Genomic DNA, 24,800 nt, shown 5'->3' on the forward strand with positions numbered 1-24,800 from the left:
AAAAGAGTAGGAGTTAGGAATAGTGCAGACCTGGCTCACCCCTGCATATAAGATTGTAGCTGAGGTCTCCGTATGAGCTCTCTGCAGTACGGTGCTACTCCTGGGATTCCTACCACCTTTCAAACTGGGACAAACCCACTCTCCTAAGAGCAGCTTCTCTTCAGATGTGGGGACSTGGATTGGGTAACAGTGGTTGGAGGGGGTTCAAAGCCTTGCTAAGTGCTATTTGATAATGGGAAATTGTGCCTGTAAAGTTGAAACAGYTTGCATAATCCTGAAGACATTAAAGCACAAATAAAAGCCTTACTTTTATTCTGGGAGAGTGTGGAAATGCTGAGCCCAATAATTAACTTGGTTAAGTGGTATACAGTTGCAAAAAGTATGTGAGTCCTATCTGTTTGCCATTTATTTAAACTGGATATCCTGCTTAAATGTCTGCAAAACCCCATTCTTTTTCAGCTTGTCAGTATTGCAGTTATTCTTATTACTGCATAAGCAAAGACATTGCCTTGTCTGGCATCATCTAAATCAATATACCTTCTTTGTTAACTGGGTWTTCCAATTCAGAGATTGTCTGACTTTTTGTATTGACTTTTTTCCCTGAAACCTATGCAGGTTTAATTTTTCTCAAGAACTAACCAAAAGCCACAACATATTGCTAGCATCCAAAATAAATGTCAGAACTGTTCAATTACCAATGCCRCTGATATATTTTTTAATATCTGTCTGGTCTTGTATACCAATAAGTTAAAGTATGTCCTTAGACTTTGTTCTCAAAATATCTTTGTATGTACCAATCTCAACTCTGTGCTGTCTGCAGCTTTTCACGTGCTATTTTTCTTGCTGTAAGCTTACACAGTTACCTAATTTTGTAATGCAGAATGTAGATGTTTCCTGGATATAGATGTTTCAGTCACATCTCTTAAACTCTGAATATATCTGAAACTAGCACATGATATAACTTTCTTCTGGTACTAGATGTACTGAACTGCATACTCAGCATGCTATTTTGCTTAAGCAACTTAGAGAGGTTTATTTACGAAGATACGTTCTGCATTATGATTTTACTAGAGTTGCAAATTATTCAGATAATTGTAAGATTATATCTCACATTTTTCTGAAATTTTACCCGAGCAATTATACTATTTCCCCATGAAAATGTTAAAACAGGATGGTTTATCGGGAGGGGCCCCCTGTACTTTTTTTTCCTATTATGTGCTTGATTTATGGCTCTGTGTTGAAATTCTCTTTATTTTATCAAGTTAACATCCAGTGTCATCGTTTTGAGTGGTCCAGAGCAGAAATGGAGCTCTCATTATCCTTTATTTTAACACAAGCCTAAAGAAATTCACAACTACAAGACATCACGGAAAGGATGCATTGCCCTACCACACATCTGAACTTTAAGAAATGTCTTCTTCACATTTTGTGCATCATCATTACAGCAGACACAGCTAAACCTTCCATATGGCTGAGCATTGCAAAAGCCAGACCATTAAGCCAGCCACATGTGTCTCCATTTCATTTGCAGATATTTAATGATCTGTATCAGGGACAACAGCATTGCTATCTGAAGTACAGAGTTTACTTCAGAACGTTACAGGAGTCAGATACAAAATCAGAATATGAAAAACTGTTTGGGGAAATCTGTCATAAGAAGTCCCAGTGATGAGAAAGATGCTTTGCGATCAGTGTCAAGTATTACTGAGAGCATGTTTTGAACTAGAATATGGACCAATAGAAAACCCTGCATAAGCATCTGGAATCACATCTTTAATAGCAGTAGCCAGAACAGTTTGGATCTGCAATAAAAGGAAAGAAAAAAATCTACCTGAAAAGGAATTGATCAACCTGCTTTAATAAAGGGCTTTGCTTAAAATGAGGAATACGAGAACAAACAACTAAAAGGGACCTCTGTGTCATGAGACTTGTCCTCTTCTATCCTTGTCCCTTGTCAGCCCAGGCAATTTTTACAGAGCATGCGAGTCCCACTTTAAAACCAGCTATGTYTCTTGCTGCACTCCCACTCCAATCTTGAGGAAGACTATTCCAGTTCTTTATAGAGTAATATCATTTACTTTCTAGATTATATATATTTATGGCCCCACTTGTTCTTTTCCTAAATTTTAGCTGAAATAGTCTTTTTCTTCTCTGGCATTCACTCTGTGATATATTTATAGAGAACAATTTTATTCGTACTCGACTGTGTTTTCCTGGGCTAACCAAGACAAGCACTTCTAGTAACTCTTGATAAGGTGAGTTTGTCCTTCATCTGGTTACCCTGAAAAATCCTTGTCTGCATGTGTCCCATGGTTCCTGGGGCCGGGAAGGCAGGTAGATTGTCTGAAGGATTTGCCAATGCTTTGGAGTTGGAGAAGGCTTTGCCATGGCCATGGATCATTCCACCACCAGATTCATCACCAAACCCATGGGTTTCTAGGCCAGCATGCCCAGAGACTATTTCACTAACCACCCAGTTAATCCAGAACCACATGTGGCGTCCCCTCCATATGGACRATGCCTTCCACCCAGTACCTGCCGCAGATTAAATTCATCTGTAGCCACAATTTATATCATATTTTTAATTAAAATACCCAATTTAAATAAATCTAGTCCCAGGATTGCTCCCTGAACTCATCTGGTAACTCCCTATAGCAAAATTCCCTGTTTTCAGCACAACTGTAATATCACCTCTCCTTTATAAAAGTCCTCACCTTCTTACACTAGTCTCTGCCTCTTCTAACCAAAATAATAATTTCCCAGGTTAGACCACAGTTAAAGTTTTATTGCTTTACAGGAAACTAAATAGAGGAATCCTATCAATTTCTTACAAAAACACAGAACTAGCCTGGTACGCCTACCTGTGGCAAAGCTTTTCTGGCACCTACATATATTACTCAGTCATCGCAGAGAATCAGTCCAGGTTCCCTGACATGTAAGACCTGCAGTTTGCAACCTTAGTTTTCAAATGGTTATCTTTTCTTGTTGTTTCCAATAAGTTATTTTTCTATTTTTTTTCTAGTATTGCTGTTAACTTAATTGATTGAAAATGCAGAACTGCAATCACTATCTCCCTATACCTGCAAGATACAGAATCTGGAGCTTTGAATATAGTCTTATTTTTGGCATCTTTCTCACATCTGACTGACAAAGYATGTCTGTGCAAGTCTCTCTTATCATATCTGTAAACCAGCAAAGAATATAATTTTTATAAATAATTGAATGTCACACATTTATCTTACTCAAAACAACACCCCCCCCCCACCGCTTTTAGACCATAATGTGAATTCATGGTATTTTCACTGATGTGTATTGTGTTCTAAGCCAAAAAAAAGAAAAAGAGTATACATAATATTGAGGCAACATCATTTAGCAATAAGATTTGGGAGTGTTATGTTTATTTAGGAAATTGTCTTAGAAAAATCCACGTTTTTAGAAATGTTCATTATTTGTTTCCAGTTGAATTTAACTGACAAGAAGTTAACTAAACAATCCTATGACTCATGTGTTTTTCCAGTGTTTCTCAATCTTATTATACTGTGATGAAAATATAGTTAAGAAAAGAGGAGGAAGCTTGATAACACGTAGGTAACCATCTGCACATGTGTGTGCACGTGTACGTATGGTCACGTCTCACAYGGCAGCACATGAAAGCATGTACCGTTTGTAGCCAGCGAGGAAGAGGTCCCCTTTCCTGCTAGCAACTGGTGTTTCTCTCATTGCAGTAATATGTGAGCTCCTTCTAAGGTGCTGAAAGACAGAAATACTGTTGCACGATGCCACATCTAGTGAGCGAGCGGTGACAAAGCGACCTCTCCCCACCGCCTCTGCGCTCCCCGAGGTCCCGCAGTAAGGCCAGCGAAGGCAGAGCCGAACCCGCGTCCCCCGAAGTCTGAACTAATGCCCTTACCTCTAGCCCTTCCTCCTCTTTAGAATAACCGATCTCTGTGTGTTTTGCCGTTGATTGCTGATTAATTCAATTTGCAAAAATGTTGAAAGAACTGTGCTTTTACAAGTGATCCACATATGGCTTTGATCTGGCTGCACCAACAGCTAATTCCTTGTGACTGAATATCCGAAAGAAACAACTTACGTATCACTGCAGTAAGAAGCAGCTGTTTCATGAAAACACTGCTGTGATAAAATTAAATTGTTTACCATCTTAAAAGCAGTGATTCAGAGGAGACTTGCTTTAGCAACATGCAGTGGTTTAAAAAGTATGTTTTTACTTTTATTAYTGTTACTATTTCTTGAGGAAACGAGGTTGCTTATTAAAGTAATTCTCAGTGACATTGAGAGTGCAGACAGGGCAACTGTTGGACCACAAAGAAGAGGGAAGACAGGATTTAGCACCCAYGGTTCACTGGACAAGAGGGCCAATTTTATGCTGTGCACCAGGATCCATGCCAAAAAATGGTAGGCTGCTATTAATTTCTCAGAAGGTGCTGGAGCYGGGCTCCACAGCCAGCAAGTCTGGCAGTGCAGCCATTCACTCGCATAGTGGCGTCCTCCAAGGATGTGCAGGCACTGTTAATTATTATTTTTTTCCCAGGTATAGTCATCTTAGATGGGGACAAGGAATGAGAACTTCAAATTAATCCTGGGACAGTCCGGATAGAAATTTTGTAGCTCCCTTAGCGAAAACACTCAGGATCTGGCCTATTTGCATATTTCTAGTGCATGGACCATTTCCTGACTTTCTCATTCCATTAACTTTCACAGTATTTCCTATGCAAAAAGTGTAAGCCTAAGTATTAAGATGTGATCAGATCATGTAGCTGGAGCGATTTATCAAAAAGTTTGAATGAATCCAGAAATTTTCTATCTGGAATGACACAAAACTTCTCTGGAATTCATTCATTTTTGCCATATTTCTGGAAAGGATTTTTTTTTTTTTTTTTTTTTTTTTTTTCAATGTGGAAGATCAATTTTCCCAGGTAGTTTACTCTTTTAAACTTGGTGGAAACTAAGCAAGACTTAGCTCTTGTRAATCTTTTAGGCGTACCTCAAAGCATCAGCAGCTTTTAAGTAGTTGAGAACAGAGGAGGATTCTTGAGGGAGCTGTACTCTGAAAACATTTTCTACTGTCTTAGTCTCTGTAGAGGGTATTGGTTTTAGGACAGATGAGCTGCTGTTCACCATGGAAAGATATGAAATTAAACTAGTGGTTCAGWAAAAAATGTTTTCTGTCATCCTGGGTCATGCACCTGGCAAAGTTTAGCTGCCAGGCAAGTAGTAATGCTCCTTTGAAGCTCAGTAACCTGAAGGTGACCAATGGGAACTAACAGTCTCAGAGCCCCCCTACTCATATGTCCTGATCTAAAACTAAATAAAATCCTTTGCCTTTTCTCTATGCACCAAGAAACCCTTTCATTCTGTACTGAAAAAAAAAATAAATAAACAAAGAGAACAAAACACCAAAATTCTGCCAGATCACTTAAAAATTGCCCATGGATYGTACTAAATATTCACTTTGAAACATGAAATCTGGAACAGCAAGTTTAGATAAAGTAATACAAATTCCAAAAGACAAGAACAATACAGCTGGAAAAGKCATCTGCAAAAAAAGCTGCACCTTAAGGAAGAGATGTGGGTAACAGGAAGAGGCCTGGGGAACGTAGTGAGGAATTAATGAAAAATAGTTTCATAAACATGATTGAGAATCAAGAAAAATGAGAGAAGAGAGATTAAGTTTCCATACCRACCTCCAATGAAAGGGGTTACTCAAGGTTGGAAGAGGCTTCTCGGCGTCACAGCAAGAAGATGGCAGAATGCAAGCATGATCTGGCCTGTATCGCAGAAATTCTTTGAAAACCACGRGGCTTTGGAGATTGCAATAGAAACTGTCACTAAGAGAAGGGACTGCACACCGGTGAATCCACTTTACATAGTAAAAAATGGAACTCCCTTTCTATGGCAAGATGCTTTGTGTTATCRAAGAACACATAATGAACCTGATCCTACTATATGCCAGGTGATGGTGCTTTACTTAAGCAAAAATGTTCAGATTCCTCATGTAATGGTATATGTATATAGTTTTGTTTAAAGAATAAGAAAGAAAGAAACCCACTCAAATACTGAGTGACCAGTATTCTATCCATGGTAGAGCTTAACTGCAGCCCCTTTTTCTTATCTATGTTTGCACTAAGCCTATAGTACCAGACTTTCTAACTTCTAGCCATAAAGCTGGACCATGTGACCTCGCTGTACTCTATGAATAATGACCAAAGCATTGGTATCATTGTTGTCCTGTGTGTCTGGAATAAATTTCATTTCTAACACAAGGCAGACAGTCCAGAGATCTTAAAGATATTTTCTTTCTCCCTGCAAGCAATTTATCAGCATTCTTCCCAGGGAATTAATAGACTCAAGGGGATTCCAGATGTCTTTGAATGGTCATGCTGTTTTTCCATTGAACTATTCTGCCTCTGGTTAGAGAACTACCATGACAACCTGCTATCCAGACATTGACCGTCTGGCACTTTAGATGGCCCCAAGTCTTACATGGTCCTCACAATTTTCCAAATAACCTGAACTGATGAAGTAGCTTGGGAGGAGGTGTTTGATAAAATATTCTAAGTCATTCTAATTGAGTATATGACCTTTTCCATTCCTATGCCATCAGTTGTTCTTTCTCTTTGCCATGCTATCAGCAAAATTTCCTTTGGGAGAACAGTTTAATGTGGGGAGCAATCTGCTGAATCTGTCTAACCTTAATTCCATTAGCCTGTTTTGTGTGCGTGTGTGTGTGTGTATGTGTGTGTTTGTTTTGTTTTTCGCCCTGGAATAACTTTTCTTCTGAGCAAAATAAGTGAAAAGTAGAATCTAAACTAGATGGTGTAAGGGCATATCAGAGCAGGAAGTGCATTTTCATCTGATTTTACTAATTGAGGWCTTAAGTCTGTAGCTAGAACTGAGTGTTGTACCATTAGCTTTGGAGGACAGAAAGAGCTTTGAAAGTGACTGTGAATACTTACCCTTTAAGAAGCTAGCTGCCCTTCAAGAGCAAGATGGACTTTCAGATTACCTAGTGTAGATGCCCACTTTTAGCATTAAAACATCTAAAATGAGTGGGTCAGTGATAGCTGGATGAGTCAGAATACTTGCACTCCCCGTACAGTCAATAGAGAGATGAGTAGTTGCTTTCTAAGTGTTTCTTGCATGTGCTGAGTGGGAAGCTGTCTCGAGCCAGCCATAAGAAATGTTAACTGCAAGCATGACACTGAATTCTCTCTTGTAAGGAGCTCAGATGTGAATATTCAACAGATTTGGGGGGCTATTTCAACCGTAAAATTTTCAGATTTATTTTACTGATTCTGTCATCTATTTTAGATAACATTAATTAGCGCTCTTACTTGCTGGTCTTCACTGCTAAATACAGGAAAAAGCACAATAGGACCTTTAATAAAGAAGTCACGTGTATCAGTTCTCTCTCAGTCCTTCTGCACGGTACCTCTTTTCCTTCTTCTGTAGGTATCTTCTTTTAGTTTTCTCTCATCCTAAACCTTCTTTGCACTGTGAAATTACACATATGARAAGATGGTGTGGTGTACTATTGCAACACCCTTTTCTTTGGGGTTTTTATGGGCGTATGAGTGTTTGTGAGGAAGTCTCAGTCTCAAGATCTAATACAGGGACAGAGTGCCCCCTCAGAAAGTCTGCTGATGATACCAAACTGGGAGGAGTGACTGATACACCAGAAAGCTGTGCTGTCATACAGAGAGACCTGGMCAGGCTRGAGAGTTGGGSAGAGAGGAACCTCRTGAGGTTCAACAAAGGCAAGTGCAGRGTYCTGCAMCTAGGGAGGAATAACCTCATGCACCRGTACAGGTTGAGGGGGTGACCTGCTAGAAAGCAGCTCTGTGGAGAAGGACCTGGGAGTCCTGGTAGGGAAGAAGTTAACCATAAGCCAGTAATGTGCCCATGTAGCCAAGAAGGCCAGTGGTGTCCTGGGGTGCTTTAGTAAAATTGTTGCCAGTAGGTTGAGGGAGGTGATCCTCCCTGTCTATTCAGCCCAGGTGAGGCCATATYTGGAGTACTGTGCCCAATTCTGGGCTCCCCAGTACAAGAGAAATATACCACTGCTGGAGAGAGTCCAATGTAGGGCTACAAAGATGATCAGAGGACTGGAACATCTGCCCTGTGAGGAAAGGCTGCAAGAGCTGGTGCTGTTAAAGCCTGGAGAAGAGAAGACTGAGAGGGGATCTTATCAATGTCTACAWATACCTTAATGTCAAGAGAATGGGACTAGACTATTTTCACTGGCACCCAACAACAGGACAAGAGGCATCAGGCACAAACTGAAATACAGGAAGTTCCATCTGAATATGAGGAAAAACTTCTTCACTGTGAGAGTGACAGAGCAGTAGAACAGGTTACTCAGAAAGGTTGTGAAGTCTCCTTCTCTGGAGATATTCAAACCCGCCTGGATGCAAACCTGCCTAATGTGTTCTAGGTGACCCTGCATGAGCAGGGAGGTTGRACTAGATGATCTCCGGAGGTCCCTTCCAACCTCAGTCATTCTGTGATTCTGTGATTTTAAAATACAAATAGCAGTGTTTTATAGTCTCTTAGATTTGGCAGAAATAAATTAGTTATGGCTGTGTATAGCAAATGATGATTAATACCAGAATTTAAAATTGAATCAAAGAATGAACAGTTTTAGAGAAATTAAAAACTTAATGCATAGTCCCCACAATCACATCTCTGAGTCTTGAGATCTCTCTTTAAAATTAATATTCAGCTTCTTTGCACCTCTATCTAGGGAGACAGCAGATTGGGTAAACTGCAGTAATTGAAACCAGTGCAGATTTCTTGGGTATGACTAACTATTACCATTTTTTTTCCTGAAAATTCACTGACTTCCAGCCAAAATTTTATTAATTTTAATATGAAAACATCCACACCTATCATTTCTCCCCTGAGGTCTTCCTAGGCTGCTGCAGAAATGGAGTCTGACTTCTTTTTCTTTGGCTCGAGTTGAGGATGTAAAGTCCTCTGGCTAATTGATTCTTGGATAACCTACAAAATAGCAAGGGTCAGATTCTTGGCCCTGTAAAGTTGCTTTGCATTGGCTCTGGCTTTATGCCCCAGTTCCCATCCTGGGGATTCCTGGAGGGGACTGATACAAGGTCAGGGTAGACCTGACTTTGGAGAGCCTCGTTTTCTCCACTGCCACTGCAGATGGCAAAGAAATGGAACAGCCTTAAAGCTGCTCACACTTGAATGGAGTGTTGAACTATCCCCCAACAGCACACTTTTGCACAGCTAAAACTTTAATCTCAGTTGATCAACCACAAATGTGAAAAGCTTGGTGAATTAAGCATGGATATATGATGGATAAATTTTCTGTGAGGCAGGCTGGGTGTTTGTTCCTCTATGAAATAGCTTTGAAATTCTTGCTAGTTTAGTGCAATCTGAGGCATTTCAAAGACAAAAACACCCCTTAGCAGTGGAGATGACCTTTACTGGAGCCAAAGAAACCGCAGCCATGAGCACAGACACTGATTTTGTGTGTATGTGTGCTCCTGCACATCCAGTGAACGCTAGGCTGTCCTTTCCATCCTTAGCAACTGGAGAAAACCAAATGGCCCAGCCACAGTCACCTTGTCTACTACCAAAGCTGAAGCATCACCATGTCTGCTATTTCCCTCCAAAAACTCTGTCAATCTACAGATCAAATGTCTAAGGCTGATTTTGTCCCATATTCGTGGTGTGTGACATAGCAATTTGTTTAGCTGCATCCAGGAGGCTGGGGAAGGAAGAACAGATTTCCTCAGCCCCACATCAGTCAGTAATTTGTCTGCCTCTTACTTGTATGATGCTTTCACTCTAGCACAAAGTAATATTTGCCTGTATTCACAAGTAAACAGAAATATCTCTGAAAGGTGTGTACTGCCCCTTCAGTTCAACAGGCTAATCCTGAAACTGCTTGTTCTGATAATCATTGTCCCAGGGAAGCTCCGGGTAAGTGGAGGGCTTTTCCTCGTTTTACGAAGGTGACCTTGATAAGGAAAGGCGGGCTGGTGTGGAGATCTCCATTAATGCAACCAGAAAATAAATCCATGGTGGAGTCCCACACCCTGCACGCACAGTTTAGGGAAGCAGGAGATGCTGTCCATAGAAAGGGCAGTACTACCTGTCAGCTGATTTGGGGGATGATTCTCACTAGTGCCACCAAAAAGAGCAGGCAGGGGGGTAGAGCCAAAGTGTTAATGAGTGGCTAAGGCACCCTCGGAGCAGGCGTTAGAGCCCCTGCCGGCCTGATTCTTTCCCAGCTTGTGTCGACTCAGCATAGACTGGTTCACYGCAAAACAGCAGCAGCTTCACTGTGCTCAGGGCTATTTGGAGCCAGCGTGGGCTCCAAGCTGGAGACTGGAAAGAAAACAGAAAGACCTTCATGTAAACTTCACATGGTCTGCTTCAAAATCAAAACTGCTTTGAGAACCAAGCTATTTTTAAACCAGTAACCCTCTCCCTCACCAATTAAATTTWAAAAAAAATCAAATTTTTGGTCCTAAGACAGAAAGAAAGAAAGAAAGAGACAGACAGACAGACTGGAGCATTTTTTCCTCTTAGAATGTATCAGGTGCCCAGTGTGGGATGTGTGTCCTGGTACATGGGCACTCTGCTCTGTCTCAAGCCAGCCGGCTGGCAGTCCAGCAAGGAAGGAGGAACATGTTGCTGCACTTGTGTGCTCCCTCCAGTCCCTGCAAACTCAGGCTGGTGTGCTCTAGGGGGAGCCACATCTGTCCTTGTTCTGTGAGATGGAGGTCATCAGGCTGCCAAGCTTTTCAGGAAAGAGGGAGTGGCTGGAGAGCCTTGGGTTACTGTGTGGGGACCACCTAGAAAAGAGCATGCAGCCATCACTTATCCTACCTCTAGATACTCCACAGTAAGGGATGCTGAATTGACCTTGGACTCTCACCCAAGTTCTTTTGAAGAAATGGAAAGGCAGGCAAGTAACATGCATGTTCTGCTATGAAAAAAAAATGGCAATAGAATTTGTGCCTGGTAGCCCATAATAGAGACAGGTTCAGGTTACAGTATTTGGATCTTAATTTGAAACATGTAGAATYTTGAATCTTTTTAGGGATAGAGGTTGTTTGCAAAGCTCAAATCCTGAAGCAGGTTCTGACCAAGAATATCCTGCAATAGTTCTGATAGCTCTAGCTCTGTTAGAGGCAAAAGAGGTACGTAAACTTCTCTGTGCATTAGAAAGAAAGCACACTAACARTTCTGACACTGTCTGAAGATTGAGGAAAAGAATCAGTCTTTTGAAAGGCAAAGTTGAGAAATAACAGCCATTTATAAAAATGATTGCTATAAAACACACATCAGACTGAAAGCTCTTGTATTTGATGCCTTCTTATCTATTTCAGGTCTACATTTGCCTAATTACTACTCAGAGGCTGGCAGAGATTTTCCCTGCAGCGCTCAGCTCTGCTGACTGCAGAGACCCTACCTGGCACGCTAAGTTAGTGCGTCAGCATTCTAGGTAGAAATGAATGAAAAATCAATATTAGGGCAACTGCAGTGGTAGCACACACAACTCTAACCTAYTTTGTGCATGGTTTCCAACATTTCACTGTGTACTTAGCATCCTTTAAAATGGTAAGTGGATCTGAAATAAAATAGACCTTTCTGATCAGCCTGAGAAATGTTTTGTCATCTTTACTGCTTAGATCAAGCAAACTTACCACCCTGACTGCTAAGTTAACTTGCAGTCTTTATTAAAACGTCAAAACGCATGCAAAGATTGTTTTAATCCTAGAAATCCATCATTAGAAGATTGCATCATACAGTAAATATAGACATAGTGATAGCTTTAGATCATTTTAACTGTATTAACAGACCAGATTTATAGCACCTTTGGAAAATCAAAAATACACTAGAACAGTTTTTTGAAACACCAGTATTGCTTGCATTTGGTCTTGCAGGGAGTTTGGTTTTTGCATATTTGTGTGTGCTTTTATTCTTTCATGTTGTATTTCTGCATAGACAGAGTTAAATACTGATTCCCAGTTTCATTTAATGGAAGTCCAAAATGAAAAGGTCCAGTCTTCATGTCTAAAAAATTGCTAGCTGTTTTAACTTTTTCAGCTGAGTGGGTTAAATACTAGCTGTAACAAGTTGTGCAGTGCAACATTGTAAAGGGTTCCAAAATTTCACAAGCCTCTTTGTATCTGATGTCTTCACAGTGAAGAAGATTTTTTGACTGTAAAGATGAGGAGTCTACTTTTTCTGGTGCTGATTTCTATCTGCTGGGCTGAACCTCACCCTGATAACTCAACTCTAGAGCATGAAAGAATTATTCACATTCAAGGTAAGGAAATGCAGCTATATCCATGAGAAAATATCAGTATCTTCAGACTGCTGAGGGAGACAAAATCATGTCCTTAATGATCTTAATTTTTTTATTCTGCTGCATTATTTTTAAATACTGTTACTGATGACTGAACCTTTTGTTTTCTGGTTCTGTTGCATTATTATTATAATCTCTAAGAAATATAAAAACRTGAAAGTTACATTGTCTAATAGCACTTAGTCACAACCTTGCAGAKATTAGTGAGTAAAGGACAGCATATCTTAAGATAAAGAAAAAAGCATGCATCCTAAAGTAATAATCAACTTCAATGAATTGAAATATCTTTAGGGTTTTTTGTGGAATATATTTGTTTTAAGATGACAGTCATGTATAAATCTTCATATCATAGAAAAAAATGCTGCTTATTCTTTAACTCCAGTATATCTGAGCTATGTTTAAATTGGGCAATTTAAACACGAGGAGGAGSAGGGAAAAAGAAGTAGCTTACCCCAACAGAAATGTGTCTGTCCTCATGCCTTTTTTTTCACACTAAGTATTATACTGCCCTTCTGCATAATCCTGTTTGATTCATTTGAATCCTACAGCTTAGAGCTGTAGCAGGGTTGGAGTCTGCAGTACAATGCAGCTGTTTTTTCAGTTCCAGCTTCAGTCGTTGAGGGTCATTCTGTATAAGAAAAAACAGAGGATTTATGCAGTAAGGAGAGGCAGAACTAACAGAGATTTTCCTGCCATCAGTTACATGTTTATTGAGGCTGGTTAAAATTAATACTACAAAATTAAGCAGTACAGTATTATTTTTCCTTCTCTCTTTCTCTCTTTAAAGTTTGATTCCTTTCTCTTAAAAGCTGGCAAACTGTGTTATTTGAACTTCCTTATAAACATGAATTGTAGAGGCAAGGCAAGATACTAAGAGAACCTGAGCACTTAATAGTCCCAGGAAAGTTACAGAAGTTAAAGGTGCTTTGCACCTATTTAAATAGACACTCAGATTTTCAAGGTCAAATAAAAGAATAAGAGATAGCTGATTTCCTTCTAAGGAAACTCATAGTATGAAGGTCAAACAAATGTRTATATCAAAATGCAGACATGTTACTTCTGTGAGATGATGAATATTCGTTCTCCAAAGTAAATTTCAAAGCTGACGCCTGCATCTAATGAATGCATAGTTTGTCTTTTCTAGTATAAAGCTGTTTCTTAACTGTAAATGGTTTATCTCTTGAAAGAGGAATTTAGTRCTTATAATTAAACCAAACCAAAATTAATTTTCTTCAATCTGTATGTCTTAAATTTGCCTAATCAGCAGTTTATTTTCAAGTCATATAGTTCACTTAACATCAGTCTTCCAGCATATGTACAGTGCAGGCTGCAAGTGACTAAGCTGYTAGATAGTTTAAAACTGATAAAAGTTTCGGGATAGGTCATTCTTTCTATACATAAAACCTCAGCTCTGAACCTCAAGAGTTTATTCCTTGAAGAAAAGCTGGATAGTGCTTAAAATTGAGCTCTATCATGAGCTTTGAAGATCAGCTGATTCACGCTCTGAAGTACACAGACCACGAATCAAAAAGAATAAAACAGCTCAGAACTTGATATTTTTGTTATTAATTTTGTACATTCCTCTTTGCACTGTGGAATCACATCAGGCTTGGGATTACATTCTGCCCAATGCTGCATAAATCTGTGAGATGAGCTACACCTGAAAAGAGCTGGAAATCAGGGGAGTCTGTGGAACACGTGTTATAGAACCGTACGAAAAGTATTTTACATTACAGTAAGGAAGGTAGCACTCCCCTTGTGTGCTGTAAGCTTGCGAATACTTTGGAATGACAAATGGTGCAGAGAACTGTAGTGTGGTCAAGTACAGAGAATCGAAAGGGATCTCCTGGGGCAAGGAATTCAGCTGCCTTCTGTCCCCTTTTGCACATCATGTAATATCCCGTAGAACGAGTTTCTTTCTCATACAAGCTGGGTTTCAGACCCCATTACTGAAARGTGGTTCTAGCCCCTATTCTTCTGACACTTCTAATTCTACACGTGCATTTTGGCCATTTTATGGCCTTGTGCTTGTCCTAGTATTATTCCTTGGCTTTACACAACTCTTTTTCTGCTTAGATGTTCACTTTAAAACAGTAATGAGACAACATTGTATCTCCTCACAGCTGTCATTTCAAATTATTCTCTAATAGTACAACCTCCAGTTCCCTCATGATTTTAGTAGTTTGTCCATACACCTGTTCTTGTTTGAATTTGTACTTCTTGAACATGACCAGCCAGAATTGTGGTCAAGATAAGGTCTTCGGCTGGTGTTAATATTTCTGCCTTTCAGCTAGCAATACTTCATTTATCAGAGCTGGGATCAGATCTGCCCTCTCCCTGGCCACAATGCAGTGGTGATTGATAATCTACTGTGACAGACARCACTTAGCAGTCATTCTCCTTTGCTATCACCTGCAATTAACAAGGATAAGATTTAGAGTAGAAATTATTCATATTAGATCTTGCATTCTGTGTTAGATGATATSACAGTTTTTCACTCTATTTCTGTTTCTAGATTTACTAAATGTATTCTTCYCTCATCAGTGATGTTTAATGACATAAAAAAAAATTAATTATGCAGTATTTCCATTTATTTTTTAAGGTTAAGTTAATGTAAATACTAAAGAATATCAGTCTCAATACTGATAACAGAAAAAGCATGCTGGCCTTTCTCTAGGCCAATCACTTATGTTTCAGCCCAAATAATTGCAGTCTCCCCTGTATCTAGTCCTTACTGATTTAAGCAAACACTTATGTTCTTCATCATGCCTAATTTCCCATGTTTCCTGAATCAGTTGCTTCCCTGAGCTCCAAGAAGATCAGTACCTCACAYTTCCCTGTCCTTATTATCCATTTTTTCATATGTTTGCTGTCTATCAGTCTGACACACTTCTGTAAATGTCTGTGGGATCTATTCCACTTTCTAGTGACCTGCTCTATCTAATTAYTTCTCTCCTTCAACAATTTTTCTTCAAGAGCTGTTTTCAAGTTTTGTTTGCTGTTGAAGTCAGACTAATCACTTTGTGGCTCAATTACTTTCCTTACATATACATATTATTTTACTTTCGTCAAGAAACTTACGGTACCATTCTCAATGTGATAGATCAGCTAATACTCTGTTGTCAGGTTTGCCAGAGTAGGTGTCAGTAATGTCAGTATGTCAACCTATTTTTCCACTCTTCAATCAAACACACTGTGTTTCCGGAATTCAGATTTCACCTTTATGTCTTAATTCCATATCAGTGCACTCATTTACATCACACCACCTAACTTCACACCATCAGAACCAACCTTATTAAAAACAGGGAAAAAAATAGTACTTGGGTGATTTCTGTATTGTGCTTCACCTTTATCTGTATAGTGATTGCACATTCTGAAATGAACCTGTGTCTGTTTAAAAGACTTATCTCACTACTAGAGTAAGATCTCTTACAGTCCTTCCTGACATGCGTTTGATCCTTATCCCATTCTATCCTTGACATTATTTCTTGTTTCTTCACAACTTATTGTAGCACTGATGTACAGTGCTAGTTCTCACCTTTGTTTTTTTTATCCAGCTTTCCTGAAAAGCAGCCACCTATTAATACTATATTCCAGCCCTGACTGCTATTTCCACATGTTTCTGTCTTCGTTGGTGGTTCTGTTAGAACCAGAAGATCTAACTCCCCCATTTTGCTGCCCTTCCGTTAGTACATAACCTTCTGCTGTCTCTCCCAGACTCAACATTTGCTAAACAGAACAAACAGCATTTAATTGATTATATTATTCTCTGACTATATTGGCAGATCATTGCTTTTATTAGAACTCTTTCAGCAGTCCACTCSTCTAAAATTACGGCATCTTTCTTTTCTAAACACCTCTTTTTTGTCATCGCACTAGGTGTAGATATTTTCTCCTAAATCTTTCCTCTAATTTCTTCACTCAGAGTTTTTCTTGTTGGCAGTGCCAGTCTCAGTCACAGAGGAACAGCAATCAGTGTGTTAGGGAGCGTCYGCCCACAAGATAAGCCCCAGGTTGAATGTTTCCCATTCTTTGAACATCTCTATCTGTGTAGCCTCTGTTGGTCCATTCCTAGTAGAAATATGGCAGCACGAGTAGTCCAGACATATCAGTCAGGTTGAGATTGTTTTTAGGATCCTCTCTAGCCTTAGACTCCCATCTTATAGTCTTGGTTCTCATGAAGCTTTCATACCTTTCTGTTTTCTCAGTCAGTATGCATAGCTCTGATCCTGCTGTCAGTGTAAATTCTAGTTCCTGGGTCTTCCTCCCATAATTCAGAGAGCCAGAGCATCTTTCAGAGATAAGAAGATTCTTCTGTAAGTTGCCATTCTRCAAAATAAACAAAGTTGACTCAACTATCACAGTAACTGCCAAGTTAATTTCTTGAGGGTGGTAAAAGCCTTTAACATGTGCCTCCAATTTGATCAAGACTTATAAAATATAACAAGAATATAAAGTTTTGGTTGAGGAGGACCAAACTTTAGSTTTTCCTTTAATATCAGTGAATTTGTTATGTAGTTTTTCTTTACCTTTCAGATACAGGGCACACCCTTCTAGCCTCTCAAGAACCTTCTATGTCAATATATTTACACATACCAAGAAATATTACATCATGAACTGAGCAGAAAACTTTCTAATGTTTTCCTATGGGAAAAAAGAAAGTTAAATCCATTAATCAGTAACAAAGATGGATGAAATTTCTGCTTACATTGCTCTGCATGATGATGAGTTTTATGCACCATCCACCTCTCTTTCTTCAAAACAAGACAGAACCAGTAGGGGGAATGAAGCTGTTTAAACTTTCTTGACTTGCTAAAAACATGGTATTAGATTGGTAACTTGACCTCATACACTAATTCTGATGTTCCCAAGTCTCATGCTTTGCCTCTTTCCTGTTGGCTTTCTTTCTTTGCTCTACCTTCTACATTTTCCCACTTTCCATGATGTTATTTCTTTCCATTTTCCTGCATTTATTTTTTCCTTTAAAATTTCTCACTACTTTTGTTGCCATTCAGGACACTTTAAATGATCTCATAATAAATCTTACAGTCGCTTCTTAGTGTTGAGCTGTTGCTTTTACATCAGTAAAACTTTTTTCTTCCTCAGAAATTGTCTATATTCACAGCATCTAATGGAAACATAAGCAAAGAGCAGCCTCACCTCCTGTTGGCACATTGCTTTCATTAAAGGTGTTCAGACTGTGAAACAAAACTTAAGTTAATAGGGCCTTTTAACAATCTCCCCAATGCATTACCCAGCATGAGTAGGTGGAATCAGAGAAAAAGTGTTTTACCTCAATCTTGTCATCTCCGTGTTGGGGGGGGGGAGAGAGAGAGAGAGAGAGAGGGAGAGGAAGAGAGAGAGAGAGAGAAATTTCTCCCCTGCCATTAGTAAAGCAGGTATTTTTAGCAGTACTGTTGTTTGGAACTGTTTAGCTGAACTTCTTAATTAAGATTTATCAGTATCTCTATTGCCAGTTGTATGTCCAAACATAAAAATAATGTATAAAAAATATTTTTTCCTGACAGATCGAAGGTGGAAACACAATACTTTGATGCTTATGTTTTCTTTCTTCTGACATAAACACAATGAAATTCATGYTTGCACCAAATAAGAACAAACAGCTTTCTTTAGCTGTGTGACCAATGTTTGTACAAACAGAAGTTTTTAGTATTTTTCAAAAAGCAAAGTAAAAAAGTAGCTAATTATAGAATAGTTAGAAAACAAGTAGTAGAAGTAGATGGAAAAAAGTGTTTGCATGTGTAATTCTACCTGACACTCATCCCTTCAGATTCTCTGATTAATACACACAAACATATATGTATATCAATATATGGTGGTTGCATACATATTTTAGCTAGTGGAAGTTACTGGTATCAAATAACAGTTATTATCATTATCAGATTTTTGAATTCTTAAATAGACATAGCAGATTAAGAAAACATGCCAGTTCTACAGGCACAGTGAGGGTATCTTAGAACAAGGATTACACTCAGGTCCCAGATGATACTACAGGAAAGCAAGAAACAATTCTGTGTTTATTTAAATAGGATGACAGACAATGTTGTTTAATTAATCTTTTGCTAACTGTGCGGAATATCTCAGGCAATAGATGAGTTTTATCTGACAAAAAAATCCATAAAAACTTTCAAAGAGAAAAAAAAATCTGACTGATTTTTTTCTTCTAAAATGCACATTTTTTCCATATGCTGTAATTCTTTCTGTAACTCTTACTCTATAATTAAAATATGGGAATAATCAAGTTATGTGGCAGGGTCAGTATAAGACTCTAGGTAGTTCTGATGGATAAAGTGGCTAAATCTGTTTGCCAAGGGTCACAGCTAATGACCTGACTCTGCCCTGCTACCCCGCACTACATTGCTGGCCTTCCAAATCTAACTTGCCATTGCTCTTGAGCACAGAAGCCAGTTAAAAATGAAACAATAATGAATCAAAAAAAAACCATCCTTAATGTGTCCAAGGGTATAATTTGGAACAAAACCAGTAATCCAGCAGGTGAGACTAAACTGAAAGCACCAAGAGCATGAGAAAAATCCATTTAATGTCCTTCTTGGAGTGGGAATCACACTAAAGTCAATGCAAGGTGCGTACAGAGTAACGGTAACAAGAACAGCAGTGTTAATTGCGTAGCAGACAGGCAGGGGAGAAAGGGAGGGCAGATGGAAAATAAAACAAGCTGGTGGCATGCTGCCTCCTGTGCCTTCTTATTTATGGTGGCAAGATGTTCTGTGGCACACAGAGAAAATACATGTGCTCAATTTGGCCCTGCAGAGTGAGAGCAAGGTTGAGCCCTGCAACAAGCTCCTAGGTCAGCGCTGGTCCGTGGCAGGCTGTGCCGCAGCATGGGAAAGCGGCTTCTGAGCTGGGTGCCTGCAGAGATCAGCACAGCTTAGTGCCTTCATASTTATGGTGATGTCCATCATCCTTCTGACAGTCTCTTCCTAGATCCTCTYCTGCCATCTATTGCCACCTTCGTTCTCAAGTAAGAGGTTGCCCAGCACATTCCTCACCATCAGTCTGTATCTGAGGTTCTTCTGCAGCCAGGTGCATAATTTTTCTCATCTACAAAAAAATCTAAACAATCCTGTTCCAGAAAACTGTTTAGTGAAGGATTATCTGGTGTTTGCAGAGTTTATGCTGTTCAGCAGCCAGTTACCTTACAAACTCTCTGATGGTACTTTCTTGGAAAAAATAAGTGTTTTCTTCTTTGACAGCTACACTGGACACTACAATAACACTTATCTCAACTTTTTTTTCATCTTGTACTCGTCATTTAGATAATCCTGCCCTTTACATACAAAGATTTTATTCAGAAGGAGCAGCCTGTCAGAAACCTGATGAGGGAAGCAGYCAGAAAGCCACTCTGACAAGCCATTATAAACATTGTTTACCCCATCTCCTGAGGTCAGATCACTKCTTCACAGCAGATCATTGCTTTTTTTATGAAAGGAACTAAGATTAATTCCTCATATAACCATTTTACTTCAGTAAGCTGAAATGCTGAGTCCAAGAGCTAAAGGTGTTGGGAGAACTTACTGCTGAGTGAGGTGGCTGCAGCCTCCGTCCTCCCAGAGGACAGCAGGTAGTGAAGATGCCTTCACTATCTGAGATGTGCTCACACCTGGGACATCCCAGGAGCAATTCCAACAGTCAAGGTGCCAAACTTGAACTGTCTGTCCATTTCGTAACTGCCAACAGGACAAGGATGAAAATATCGCTTGATTTATCTCAGCACTTGACACATTTGCACAGCAGTTGACTTTGGTGATACAGGAGCATGGTTTGCAATTCATTCRATGCTTCTTGTGCAGAACATGGACAGAATAGTAAAAGCTCTACAGGTAAGCCAAGAAGAATGAACACAAGCATATATCCTTTTGCTGAGTGTCACCTTGGGGGGAAAGAGTGGAGTTCGCTAATGGACTGGCATGGTTAAAAGTACAAGGCAAAAAAACTAGAAATACAGATTAGAAAGAATAGACAGAACTTCTTAAAARTAGTTACATATACATGTTTTCCACTCTTTTACACAGTATATTCAACCCTCAAGGGTTAAAAAAAAATAACAACCAAACCCCAGTTCTAATTCCCAGTTCTGAAGGAATGACACTGTGCTGTTGGTTTCTGGTTTGTTCAATTCTTTGGGGGGGGGGAGGTTGTTTGTTTATTTTTGTTTTAACTCTCTCTCTGTTCACTTTTGAAAGACCAAGACTGTTCATTTTGCCCTGCTCCCAACAACATGCAAGTAGGTGAATTTAGCTGTGGTTCTCACTGGCTGCTGGATAATACAGACATTCTTCCTTCTTGCCAAACTCCAGGGTTCTCATTTTTAATCCTTTATTATTCCTGTCTGCACATCTTCTAGCCCAATAGCAAACCACACTGCATACCTCAGTCTGACATCTACTTTTTCTCCAAAGCCAGTGACTCTTCCATCCTCCTCTTCCATGTCTGGGAGCATCAGCAACATTATTTGCTGCTCCATTGTCTTACTAGAGGGGCACATCATCTCTTGCCTGTAAAAAGAACTGGCTTTTTTAAAAGTTGGTGGTGGTGGTGGTGGGGGAATGGTGTTCCGAATTCTACATCTCCCCTTGAACCTCCAGGGGTACAGGTGATGTCCCAGGGTAAGGAAGAACTGTGCTGGATCAACCACCCCCCCCCAGCCCTCCCTTCCCAGGCTCCCATCACCTCTGTTCCTCACATTTATGGAGACATAAACCCAGGTAACAGTAGCTGCAGACGGTCAGAGCAGGTGGAAAGAGCAAGGAGAGAAGCACACAAGAGCACCAGGACGCTAGCGCAAGCTTCAGYGGTGACAGCGCTTGACAGCGCTCTGGGCAGTGCTCCAGGCCTTACTGGCACCAGCTGGCTGTTGTTAGAAAGAGCTAGCATTAGCAGCCTGAGTCACACTCTCCCTCCTCCTTCTCCAATATTTTCCCCTAATATTTATTAGCCTGCCTATTTCAGTATTAAAGACACAACATAGTTAAGCTCTGATTCAGATTTCTTGGTAATAACCACCCAAAAGCATAATATTTCCCCTCCCAAGATAGACAGAAGTCTGTGAAACTTCTTTGTCCTCAGGAGAAACAGGGAAAGCAGCAGACAAGCCGCCCTGGCAGCTTTGACTTTCTTCCTTCTCCACTTCATGTGAAAATGGCTGCTCTGCCCTAGAGCACCTCCCTCCTGAGAGGCTTCCCTCCAAGGGGAAAAAGCTGTGCTGCTCTCAATCCCTGCCCGAGGAAGGGCAGTGAAGAAGAGAAAGTTGTCTGGCAATACATATGATCTATTTTACAGTGATGATTTTTCACTAAGTAGGGAGGTTTCTCATCCTAGTAAAATAACTTCCAGCACTTAGACTTGTTCATTCTCAAGGAATCTGGCTTTCCAGCTATCTGTCCCCTGCAGATAATAGCAACATTCTTCACGCAGCATTTCCTGTCAAAGAACTGCACAATTTGGGGTACCTTCTATTCTTAAATGGTAGAGCATTTGAACTCAATGAATTTGTCTTTGAAATTACCACTTCTGAATATGTTTGCAGGTGACTTAATCATGAAATGCCATATAGCCTGATGAGGCTTCTGCTTTGTGTAGCCAGCGTCAAGAGATAGTGAAGTCAAGCATAAACTGCCCACTACAGGGAATGAATATATTTATTTAGCCAGCAGATCAGTCAATGGTCAGAAGCCTGGGACTTTCTGAGGATGCATACAAACTACAAGTCTTAACATCTCCCTCCACTCCCTGTGGCTGCAGACACACTGTGTGTTTTTGCAGTGCTGTAAACAGACAGCTGGTTGGGTAAAATACTGTGTGATGGGCTCATCGTTGAGAGACTGTCCATCAGCTTATCTGTCTCTTCACTGCTTCTCTAATTCAGTCCTTTTCTCCTTCCATCATCCAGACCTCTCAAGCTGATGATGATAGAATTTTTGCATGCACTTCTAGATTTTTGTCCTTTAAATCCAGACTCAAGCCCACTGAAGCTGGCAGAAAACTGTTTTAGCCTTCAGTCATCAGGTTGGCCTTTATAGCAACCCTCCCACCCCCTCTGCTTCAGGAAGTTTGCCTTGGCTTCTGCTAAAGTCAGTGGGAGCCTGATCGAGCCTCAGACTTGAGAATCACGTATCTAGGCAGTTGCTGCTATACTGAACATGCATGTGTAGTTACAGTCTTCCTCGGTAATTTGTTACATACAGYGAGGTCAGTAGTTCTGCTCTGGTGAATGGAGCGCTGGTGATTCACTGCCAGTTTTACTTGGTGTCCCCAGTGGCAGAAGACAGCAATATCTGCAGCAGTGCTGAGCTTGCTGAACCATACCTGAGAGGAGAGGCAAGAGGTGCTAAAAGAAGGAAGTACTCTAGCTTTTGGATCCATCAGCTGACTGTCACCATCAAACCCGTGCTTCCAGGGTTTGCCAAAAAGGAACAGAGCATAGCAAAGAAGGCTCAAGAAAGTGAGCACCTGTTCTAACACAAACACAACAATTTAATGGAGTAACATCAGTGGCAAACACCTACTAGAGAGTAAAGGGAGCAGAGAAGCTGGGGTAAGGATACGGAGAAAAGGTGCTACTCATTTAAATATGCCTTCATGTGAAAAATCAGAGCAAAATCTCAAAGAAAAAATAAGGAGAGATTCCTTCAAATCTGAGGAGGGCAGGACTTTAGTAATTTGAGGGTGTCATGGTGAATATGACAGACAGTTCTGGTAAACTGAACATCCTTCCTTTGATGTACTTATTTTAGAACAGGAACTTAAAGGTTAGAATAAAATGCAAGTAGAAAATGAGACATCTTAAAATTATGCTGATGCTTTTGATGTCAATATAAATAGTGCTATTTGTACAGTTACATTTTTCCTACCTTGTGAGAATGATTCACTGTATCCTGGATCTCAGTGGGGTTTTTGTATGCTGCCATTTGAGCTCAGTTTGTATCCAAATATTGAATTATGAAAAAAAAAAAAAAAAAAGTGGAGGTGGTCAGGCCTGAAACAGCCCACAGGGAAATACAAAATGTTTGTGTGGTGTCTTTTATGGAGGACCATACTCACCTGGACGGTAGACAAAACAGTGAGGCAGGGAAGCTGGTGTAACATGCAAGAGAAGTTCCCAGCGTGCAGTTAATACAATACCTGGTTGTGATATCCTGTGCAATCAGATTTGCAAAATCAAGACCTCAGAAGTAAGAGATCTCTTACGGGAGATCTAACAAGTTATCAGACTATGCAGYTGAGAGGAAAAGGGCTTAACCCCCCCATGCATACCTCATGATTAATCCAGTCAATATAACTCTATCATCATGACCATGGATTACGTCGGGCGGCCTCTACCTACACAGCGGGCATTGGTGGGAACCTGTTTGCCCTTCTCTTTCTCTGGGAGCATACACACACTACTTTCCTCCATATACAGACTGAGAAGTAAAGCTGCATTTTGCTATTTAATCTCACTTCAGTATGTGTTATCAGCCTTTAAGTGTGTGACTAAGTAAATAGTTATATACTACCAGCTTATMTACCTTACTGCTGCATAGGTACAATATAATTGCAGGGAACTAACCCTGCAGACCTATGGTATAATATAGCTAATGCAYTGGTAATACATCCATTCTGTAAAAGGTAGACTACAGACTAAGACTTGTTTTTATTTTTCTCCTTAAATCCTAGAAGAAAATGGACCCCGTCTACTTGTGGTAGCACAACAAACTAAAGTCTTCACACACCGGGGTGGCAATGTCACACTGCCATGTAAATTTTACCATGAACACACATCAACAGCTGGCTCAGGAACTCACAAAATCCGCGTCAAGTGGACCAAACTCACCTCAGATTACCTCAAAGAAGTGGACGTCTTTGTTGCAATGGGACATCACAGAAAGAGCTATGGAAACTACCAGGGCAGAGTGTTTCTGAAGGAAAGCAGCGAGAATGATGCCTCTCTTGTAATCACAGATATCGTGCTAGAGGATTACGGGAGATACAAGTGCGAGGTGATTGAAGGTTTAGAGGATGATACAGCAGTGGTGGCTTTGGATTTAGAAGGTAGGTAACACCTGAATTCTGTTTATATTCAGACATGTGCAGTGTTATAAAATGCATGCATTTCCTAATACCATGTATTACCAGTGATAACAACCAGCTGAGAAGTGGGATTCATTGTGCTCTGGGGATCTTGGCCTGGCAGCCAACATAAATTGGAAGAACATTAGGACTTCTATAGCTTCTTATACTAGCCTCTGGCATTTTCAGCCCYCCAGTGAGCCCCAGTGTGAGGGGATCTGAAAGAAATGACCAAGCATAGCATGAATAACTCCGAATGTTTTTAATTTGGTCCTATCACTTTACAGAAAGTACTATGTATTTTACAGTAGTAGACTTAGGAAAAAATATATTAAATATTCCCCTA

At 40.0% G+C, this 24,800-nt stretch overlaps 1 protein-coding gene across 4 annotated transcripts in view; it reads left to right on the forward strand.

Annotated features, from left to right (window-relative positions):
* HAPLN1 (hyaluronan and proteoglycan link protein 1) overlaps positions 1 to 24,800 on the forward strand; it is a 65,427-nt gene that overhangs the window by 18,405 nt on the left and 22,222 nt on the right. For 3 of the 4 annotated variants that reach the window (XM_085316794.1, XM_085316812.1, XM_085316802.1), the window contains 2 exons: positions 12,201 to 12,325; positions 24,062 to 24,436. In XM_085316794.1, the coding sequence (XP_085172920.1) occupies positions 12,226 to 12,325; positions 24,062 to 24,436 (475 nt within the window). In that variant the 5' untranslated portion in view covers positions 12,201 to 12,225. The remainder of the gene's footprint in view (positions 1 to 12,200; positions 12,326 to 24,061; positions 24,437 to 24,800) is intronic. The other variant, XM_085316819.1, reaches the window with a different exon arrangement.

The sequence above is a fragment of the Rhea americana genome, unplaced genomic scaffold, assembly GCF_003343005.1.
Source record: "Rhea americana isolate MKP2758 unplaced genomic scaffold, rheAme1 scaffold_114, whole genome shotgun sequence".
NCBI lineage: Eukaryota > Metazoa > Chordata > Aves > Rheiformes > Rheidae > Rhea > Rhea americana.